General features: G+C 53.5%; 1 protein-coding gene across 4 annotated transcripts in view; it reads left to right on the top strand.

The window, feature by feature from the left end:
• The window catches only part of TXNRD2 (thioredoxin reductase 2), a 93,943-nt gene that overhangs the window by 66,416 nt on the left and 17,856 nt on the right, over nucleotides 1-9,671 (top strand). For all 4 annotated transcript variants that reach the window (XM_069100846.1, XM_069100845.1, XM_069100844.1 and 1 more), the window contains one exon: nucleotides 6,311-6,447. In XM_069100846.1, coding sequence (XP_068956947.1) covers nucleotides 6,311-6,447 — 137 coding nt within the window. The remainder of the gene's footprint in view (nucleotides 1-6,310; nucleotides 6,448-9,671) is intronic.

Genomic DNA, 9,671 nt, shown 5'->3' with positions numbered 1-9,671 from the left:
GGGGCTCCCTGCCTGCCCCCATCATCCCTGGGCACCAGGGAGCCCCATGTCCTGTGCCTGTAGCACTCTGAGCCCCACGAAGGGTTAAGTGTGCCTGGATGGTTAAGGCCTGTTGTCTGCAGGCCTTAGAATCCCATCAGTCTGAATTAGTGAGGAGAAAAGGACGTTGGCTTTGACATGTTCCATATGTGGCGTACCTCCTGCCAGCATTCAGGGGGCGTGACCCCGCTCGGCCCTTTGGTGAAGGGGCGGAACCAAAACTTCCCTTCAGGGACCAGGCGGCCAGGGAGTTTCTTAACCTTTGAACTGTAAAAGCTCCAGGAATGCCCCTTATCGATTGCAAGGTTAATCTCGGCTAATTCTCTCCACTGACTGGCCCAAAGTACACTGGGGTGTTGGGTTCTGAATTGTTACCACATTCATTACCAGCTGTTCTCTCTGGACTATCCATAATTCAATTCAACAACTGTTATAGCCCTGTGTGCAGCACATTCTGGAGGATTCGAAGAAAAGACAGGGCCCTTGCCTCAGTCGTTTTCTCGATTTGCCAGCTAGCACAGAATTCCTGCTGCTGCTGCCGCCGCTGCCACTGTCACCTTCCAGGTCTCATAGTATATCACATAGACATGCACGTGTCCAGAAAGCAACCAGGATATCACCAGTACTATTTGAAGTCAGAAATTATGTGACCAAACACTATGAGACTAAAGGCGGTCTCACATACCTGTTCAGGAGTAATTTTGTTATGAACAAAATCAATCCAGCAAAACTGAGAAGAAAAGTAATAGATTGGGGGGGGGGGGGATGGATGGTCTTTGAATCAAACACCTTTGATAAGAACTGGCAGCTAGAATCTAAAGACATTTAACATAAAGCCGGAAGACAAGAATTCAGAAAAGGTCAGGAATAATTTTCCAGAGATGCTGTACAAGTGATCCAAAAGCACGTTGTTTAAATGTTTCAGATCACTAATAGGGAAACCAGATTAAAACCATTTTGAGCTGCCGTTTCCTCTCCATCAGTGTGGCAGCTGGTAGCTCATTCGTTAGAGCACTGGACCTCATGGTGGGGAGTCTAGAGTTCAGACTGGCCGCTGGCACTAGCTCTGTGACCTTGGGCACGTCGCCTCTGTTTGCCTCCGTTTCCTCTGCTATAAAATAGGGATAATAACTGCACCTTCTTCCTCAGGTAAAATGAGATCGTTGCAAAGCACTTAGCCCAATGTCTGGCATACAGTAGGTACCATATAAATGCTTGTTCCCTCGCCACCTCTTGGCAAGGATGACAGAAGATGGAAAAAGGCTCTGAAGGGCTGTGAAGATGCAGGTGCATTCATTCATCATTAACGGAATCCGAATAGCTGGTCCTTTTCTGAGAAATGGTTTGGAATTATGGAGGAAGAGTTCCCATGGTGTCCCTCCTCCAGAGCCGCCCTTGCCACTGGCCTAGAGCGCCAGTGGGCTTATACACCCTAGGACATCAGGAGCAGAAAGGAAGGTTCCCAAAGTGCCAGAATGTTCCCATCAGCAGGATTTGTCTGGGAGGGAAGCTGAAAACATGGGGCTGGACAAATCATGGTCTGTGGATACTACGACTGCTCAGTGCACTCTAAGGAGCGACAGATGGGAAGCCATGAATTTGGGCTACCTCCAGCTCCCCCATCGCTCCTCTGGGGTTAAACAGAACACGCCTAATCTGGGGCAGAGAAAGCGAAAGGGAGGGAGCAAGGTGCCCCCCAGGGATCACGGTGGAGAGAGGAGGGGTCAGCGGCGTCGGAGGATGTCCAGAAAAAGCAGGTGGTGAACAGGGAGGTCAGGAGGGAAGAAGCTAAGAGATCACTGAGAGCTCCTTGGAAACCCAAAGGCCCCGTCTTGGTGGGAGCCAGGGGCTTACCTGCCTGAGGGGCAGATCAGTGGGCAGCCACTTGGGGGCTGCAGAGGCCTCCCCACACCAGGAGGGACGTTTGGTAGAAGGCCTTGCCGGAGCCTCCTGGGTGTTCTTTGTGCCTTTTGGGCAGAGTAAGGAAGTGGCCAGCTGAGCCATCGGCTTTGTGAGCAGCGCCTAGTGTGGGGCCCATTCCTCATCCCGGTTTGCTGTCACATGTGGGGGCTCTGCTTCAGAAATGCCGCCTGTGCAGAGCACCTCCTGGTCCTGGGATCACTTCTGGACAGAAGACAGTGAGAGTCTGATAAAAAGCTGATGAATCTGTTCTGTCATAACCATCATTGGTCAGCATGTGCACTTATTGCGTGCCTACTGTATGCAAGGCACTTTGCTGAGCTGCAGGGTACAAAGAAAGGCAGAAGGGGAAGGGGGGATTTAATCGATAGGATTTTTCTTTCTTGCTGTTTGCCTTTTCCCACTCCCTTATCACTGGTCTTTACAGTGTAGTCCTCTAAAAAATCAGGCTGTGATAGTCACACAGACACAGGCTGCAAGAGAGACTCGGGAGACCATCTTGTCCAGCCCCGCGTCTTCTGGAGGAGCGCCCGGCACAGAGTCAGGAGCTGGGCACCATCCCTCGCCCTGGCATGTAGGACTGGAAGCCTTGGTCCTCACCTGGAAGGTGAGCTGCTGAGATCCCTTAGAGCTGAGCCCCAGAGAAGATCCTTGTGTGAGGCCCCGAGGCCCTAAGTGGCAGCACTGTGACTCGAGCCTGGGACCCCGGTCTCTCACCTCCATTTGGTACAGAGCCGCCATCGCCTCCCCGGGGGTGCAGACTCCTTGGCAACAAGAGCCCTCCTTTCTCCCCTGCTGCCTGTAGCAAGCACTGGGCTCTTGGTGGTTGATGAGGAGTTGTGATGTCCAGGAGCGAGCAGGCTCCTGCCCTTGGTTCTGGTGCCACCATTTAAGATGGACATTGATGAGCTGGGGAGGGCGAGCAGAATGGGGAGTCCCTGCCCTAGGATGGCCAGCTGAAGGAACTGGGGGATAGACAGAGGAGCCATCGCGGTGCAATCTGGGGTCTGAAGGCCTGTCACGTGGTGATCAGGGGTCCCAACAACCAGAGCTGTCCCAGCGTGGAATTGGCCTCCTCCCTCAGAGGCAGAGCCTGAATCCTGGAGATTCCTTTCTTGGGTGGGCCGGACTCTCCCACCCACTCTCACCTTTTACAATGATAGACTATTTCCTGATGGAAAATAAAAATTAGCGGATGATACCCCATCCTCAGGGCCACACACTCCCTGACCTCCTTTCTCTGGCTTTCCCCTGGACACTTTCTCTGTGGCCAAAAGCTGCCAGAGTGGGAAGGCTGCACCAGCATTGGCTGAGGGCAAGGGCGGGGGAGCTTTCTGGTCTTCTCGAGTCTCTGTGACCCAGCTCACCTGCCTGGGGGACAGTGGTGCTCACCCTACCTGTGTTGATCATCCTGCCTGCACCCTAAGGCTCAGAGCTCTGTGGCCTGAGCAGCTGGTGGGACCAGCCAGCATCTGCTGTCCACCACCGTGTCCATATTGTATTAGAGGTGGGCAGTGAGGGGAATGCCAGGATGGTCAGAGAGCGCATGCCAGGCCCTTATTTCTGTAGCTGCAGTCCTGACTCCCCCAAGCCCTTACCTGCTGGAGGTGGAGGGATGGGGGCAGCTTGCGTGCTAAGCTCTCCCCAGGCAGCACTGAGGCAGGAAGAGGGGAGAGCTAGAAAAGCCATTAGCTGTCTGTTTGCCCAATGTCCAGGCTTTGCTCTCGGTACACAAAGAAATACAACAGGCGGAAGTTGTTTCACATCCGAAGCAAGATAAGGTACTGGAGGCTTGTGATTGTTGTTGCCTGATAGCGTCAGGCCTGTGGAGGGGCCTGCCGACAGCTTCCATCAGTAATCCCAGAGGAAGAGGCACTTTGAGCCAGTGTGGTGCTGATGCTGGGGAAGGGCCCTCCTGGTCCTGGGACAGAGGACGGGGAGATGCAGCTCCTTTAAGGTACCCAGGAACCTGACAAGACACTTGAGGCCCAGGCCAGGGTGAGGGCCTGTGGCCGCCTCAAGCCCACCCTTCACAGCCCCCAGCTGCCGTCTCGTTTGGCCAGAACAAGCTTCAGTAACATTAAAGGCCTCCGTTTTTCTCACACGTTTCCTATTCAAGGACTGAGACACATAACAATTTATATTTCAGTATGAAAACTTTGCTGTTAGACTTTGTCTGGCTCCATTCCTGTTAATCAGTAGGGATTTACCAAGCACCTGAGGATGTGCAGTGCGCAGCTCTTGTGAGGGCCTGACGTCAGGAAGCACATGGTCTCGTTGGGTCACCAGAGCAAACACAGGAAAGGTCCCTGATCATACAGAAAGGCAAGCAGACACCTGACAGGTCAGCAGGCATCTGTTAAGCACTTTCCTCTGCCAGGTGCCCTGCCTAGAATCAGACCTACAAAGAAGGTAGAAGACGTCCCTGCTCTCCAGGACCGCAGGAGTATCAGGGAGAGAGTCAACAGAGAAGAAGCAGCAGTGTGGGCCAGAGACCCTGAGGGAAGGACTGATTGTAGAGGCCAGCAAGGAGAGGAGGCCGAGGGAGCGGATGGGCAGGCCCAGTTAGAAGCGATGTGTGAACTCAGGCCCCTCGGTGCCAGCATCCAACCTTCTTCCCACCAGTCTCTCTTTTAGTCATTTTCAGTTGTATCTGACTCTTATGATCCCATTGGGGGTTTTCTTGGCAGAATACTGGAGGGGTTTGCCATTTCCCCTCCACCTAATTTTACAGATGAGGAAACTGAGGCAAACACGGTAAAGTGACTTGGTCAGGGTCACACAGCTGGCACGTGTCTGAGGCTGGATTTGAACTCAGATCTTCCTCACCCCAGGCCTGGTGCTCTGTGCACTGTGCCAGCTTGCTGCCCTTACCGTTCTCTGTACCTGTGAAGGAGGATATGTGATCGTGCTGATCTGAGCTGCTGTGAACTGATGTTACCTAGGCTCAGCTGAGCCCTTGGACTCGATCCAACAGAGTTGTCATTCTGATCACATTACCTTTTACAGGGATAGATAATCAAATCCCTGGAAATACTAAAAGTGCAACGTCAGATCTGAAAAAGCAAACATTGCTTCTATACGCTTCACTTGGAAGCTAGCCCCACTGTGCTGCCTGGGCCGTCACTCCCTGAGGACACAGTCGCTCCTCCCACCTTCTCCCGGGCTCACCCCTGTCACTCCTGACTCCCAAGATGGCCGAGTCGGTCCTGCCGCAACATCGGCTTGTTCACCGGCCGGGCTCGGCTCAGATGAACCTTCCTTCCCCTCCAGTAACGCAATCGCATTAGCTGGGCCGCCTCCTCCCAGGGCCCCCTCCCTGAGCATCTGCAGGATGCCCCATAGCTTTGGCTGAGCCTGACGCTGACACCAGCCGTGGCTGCTGGGAAGGTTTTCGAAGGTTTGGGATGTCGGGGACAGCAGGGGTTCCTGTTGTCCAGAATTACCGAGTCTGCTGTTCAGGCCTCTCCTAATCCTAGATGTGTGGCATTTACCCGAATCTCCATTGCTTTCTGGCTCTTGGACAGCTCAGATGGGTGTAGACCCGCCTCGTGCCCTGGGCACTCACTCATGCCAGCTGTCTTTTTCTCCCTGCGCTTCCTGTATCAGGTTGAACCCCCCTCCTCAGCAGAGGACCTTCCTCACTGGGCCCTGGGAGTGGACTTTCCTACTGACCTTAAGTATCCCCTCCTCACTCCCTTGCTCTGGGCTTTGATAAAAAGATTCATCTCCCTGAATTCAAATCTGGCCTCAGACACTTCCTAGCTGTGTGGCCCTGGACAAGTCACTTTACCTTGTTTACCTCGGTCTCCTCATCTGTAAAATGAGCTGGAGAAGGAAATGCCAAACCATTCCAGTATCTCTGCCAAGAAAACCCCAAAACGGGGTCACAGATGGTCAAACTTGACTAAAATGACTCAACATACACTTGTACCACTGGCTCCCTCCCCAGAGAAACTGTAGCTGAGCCCCCCGAATATAAAGGCTCGGTAACCCGCCCCCCCCAGTCTGGTGGCCCCCCAGGATGGAGACAGCGGGCTCCTGAGAAGCCCAGGAGGCTGCAGGGCCCTATGTGTGGGGAACAGGCCGGGTGGCCCTCCACCATCTTCTGGGCCTGCCGCGGCTGCTCACAGGGTGGGACGGCCATGGGGCTCCAGCCCTGTGATCACACTACCAGAAAATCCCTTCATCCATCATTGGGATTTCATGTTTTACCACTTCCAAATGGCAATTCTGGCTTTGTTTTTAATCAGCTCGTGGCATGGAGTCAAGGATTTGTAAACTTGTGAGAGGGGCTAGGGCTTAAGATCAGAACTGCTCCAAACTTATGGGCTCTGTCTGGTTCCCCAAGGTCGCGTTCCAGAAACCAGACGTTTGAATTTGGACCAGGTCGGAGTGAAGCTTCACCCAGACTCGCAGAAGATCCTGGTCGATGCTGGCGAAGTCACTTCGGTACCACATATTTATGCCATCGGGGACATCGCAGAGGTATGCCCTCCCCAGAAGTGACAGGCTAGCCCCTGGGCCCAAGGGCTTCATGTCAGGGGCTCCATGGTGAAGGCTGCAGCCTTTGTCCTGTTCAGACCCAGCTGGTCATTGTGGTGGTCACTCTTTCTCACTCTAAATTCAGAGAGAGGCTTAAATCAAAACTCCAGATGAGACAATTTTGTACAATAAGCAGATGGAAGAATTGGGAATGATCCCTCTGAAAGTGGAGTTTATTCTGAGTGTGGCAGAGGGTGAGTGGAAGACAGTTTGCCAAAGATTGGTGAAGACTGTATGGAACCCAACACTGCTTTCCTCTCTCCCTTCCTTTCCTCTTTCCCTCCCTCCCTCCTTCCTTCTCTCCTTTCTTCCTCCCTCCTTCCTTCCCTCCTTTCCTCTCTCCCTCCCTCCCTCCTTCCTTCTCTCCTTTCTTCCTCCCTTTTGTCCTCTTTCCTTGATTCTCTGTATCCTTCATGTGTGGAGAGGCCCTCAGGCCCACTGATGCAGCCTCTTCCTTTGACACTAAGGCCCCTGCCCAAGCCATAGGTGACAGAGCAGTCTGGAGCTCCATCTTGTGCTGCAGAGCCCAAAGCTCTTTCTTCTCTGTCCTCATGGCATGACCTTGGATCAGTCCTGATCCCTCCCCAGGCCTCCACTGGCTCCTCTCTAGCAGAAAGGGCTTGGCCCTGCTGGTCTCTGAGGCCCTTCTGGCTTTAATGTGCTCTCACTGGGGCTTCTTTTTAAGTCTGCTTTCCAGTAAGGGATGTTTCTGGACAGATGTTTCCTAATCCAAGTGGATAAGGCACATTTGCTTTGAGTTCAAAGGTAGAATTGGCATTTCCTGGGACTGTAGACCGAGAGCTGAAAGGGATCCGGAGTCCCTCCTCTTCCAGGGTCTGAAATGCCTGCCCAGTATCTCACCAGCCTCAGAGGTGGGATTTGAACCCAGGCCCCTCTGTCAGACTCCAGAGCCAGACTCTTTCCCCTGACTTGTTTCTCTGATACCAGTCCTCTTGGTGGATTTCTGTTTATTTCTGAAATTTCATTAAAATTCATTTAATTCTGAAATTTCAGAAATTCCAACTCTTTATAACATAATTGTCCATTGAGAAGTAAATTATGCCTCTCCTGGTTTTGTGGTGCCCAATTTTTCTTCATTATTTAGAGGTCAGGTGGGAGGGGGGGCCTGGCACCCTGGGCGGATGTCCGGGAAGGCTGCCTGTGTCACTGGTGGCTGTTGAGAAGAGAGAGGAGACATCGTGGCACAAGCTCCCCTTCCTCCACACGGGGCCCCAGGACGTAGCAGAGAAAGGCTCCTTGGGTCAGCTCCCAGGTCTCCCAAGTCCCTAAGCCCCATGATTCCAAGAGCTATCCCCTTAGAAACAGCTCAGCCCCCATCCCTGGGCCTTTTCCCGCAGGAGATGTTGTCATGTCCCCTCCACTGAATCCCCAGGCTCCCCTTGCCCTCAAACCCGATCCCATGGCCCCAGTGTCCTGTGGGTTCCTGGGAAGTCACCAGGAGGTTGACAGAGAGGGCTGGCCGCTGGCATGGGCTGTCATGAGAGCACTGCTGAACCCGCCATCCCACCCGAACCAATCAGAGTGAGGGCCCTTGGCTTCTCTGTCTCATGAAGGCTCTAGACCTGGTTTCAGAATCATGTTCTAAAATGCTTAAGAAGCCATATAGACTATGACAAAGCAGACTGATGCTGTTGTGATGCTGTTATCAGAATATTTTTAAAAACAACTTCACAGACCCCTGGTTTCCATCCCCTGGATTAGGGGCAGCATCACAAGGTGGGAGGGGGAGACATCGATGTTTGGATGTCATTCCTCATCATGGAAGGCCAGAAAGGAAAGAGCCGCCCCAGAGCCCTGGCCGCCCCAAGAAACTCCCAGGGCAGGGGCCCAAAGGGTCTGTAGCAGTGGGTTAGGAACCTGTTCTATGTGAAGTATGCTGAATGCAAGATTTCAGTCTTGATTAACCCAACAGCTGATGAATTTTAAAATATCTCCAGGCCATGAGCCTCCTGAGTGGGCCTGAATCGGGTTCTGATCCCATGGGGGCATCCTCCTCTGTGGTGGAGGGTGGGGGATGAGGAGAGGGCCACATGGTCCATCTGGAGAAGGGAGGAGGCAGTGCCTGCTCCTTCTGTTGGGGGGAGCCTCCCACCCACTCTCCCATTTCCCACCAGAGCACTGCCCATTGGAGTGATGGACAGAAGTCATAGGACAGAGGGTTCTCTGATCAGAAGGGATTCGTTTACAAGGGGGGGGGGGGCAGAGTCCCCTTCCTCAGTAAAGTCAGATGTGTTACAAGTAAACTAAAATGTGCCCCCCCCCCAAAAAAGGAGCTGTCTGAGGATTTGCTTTCACTGTTCTAGACTGGCGTGGGGTACGGGGGAGGATGCAGAGCCTGGACTTGCCACGGTCCGCTCAGCTGTGGGCAGACTTTCCTGGGTGGGTGCCCAGCCTACCCATCACAGGGAGAAGCATCCAAATGATCTAAACCAAGTCACACCACTGAGGGCTGTTTCCAGACATAAAAGCCTTAGACACCAAGTGGTTTTGTGGCCCTGGGTAAGTCATTTCACCTTGGTCTGCCTCAGTCACCTCCCCTGTAAAATGAGGATCAAAAAAAGTGCCCCCCTCCCAGAGCTGTGCCCAGCAGTCCTCACAGCACTGGAAGAAGCCATCAGCTGTGGTTGGTGTTCCAGGCCTGGGCTGGCGGCCCAGGAAAGCCAGTGAGAAGCCGCCCTCGGGGCACTGGGGTTGTTAGCAGTGCCATGTGAGCCTGGACACTGGTGGTCTGTAAGGTTCAGGGAAACCCAGGAAGACTTGTGTGAGCTGGTGCAGGGGGCAGAGCCCGTGACAGCAGCCCTCCCGCTGGGAGCGCCAGGCAGGCGCCATCTCTTCCCCCTCCCTTGTTACAAACGCCTAGGTGTCCTTACTGCACAGGCCTCTCAGCCACATGATTATCGGGCCGTGCAGTTGTCTGGGGGTGTTATCTCCTGAGGAACACGTCCTCTCCTTGTGAATGGTGTAGGAGACCTGATTATTTCTGGGGAGGCTTTTGTGTACATTCTGGATGCACTCCACCCTCAGATAACACCATTATTCTTGGCCCATTAACATTGTGTACATTCAAAAGCCTCCCCTTTATCAGCCAGTGTTCCAGTCCCAGGCTCCAGCGGTGGGCCCAGGACTGACCTGGAGCTTGTAGAGGG

This window comes from Petaurus breviceps, unplaced genomic scaffold (genome assembly GCF_028583685.1).
Source record: "Petaurus breviceps papuanus isolate PSGF00001 unplaced genomic scaffold, PetGlider_PUasm1.0 428, whole genome shotgun sequence".
Taxonomy (NCBI): Eukaryota; Metazoa; Chordata; class Mammalia; order Diprotodontia; family Petauridae; genus Petaurus; species Petaurus breviceps.
The sequence above is the reverse complement of the archived record's forward strand: the minus strand, read 5'-3'. Positions and strand labels throughout refer to the sequence as shown.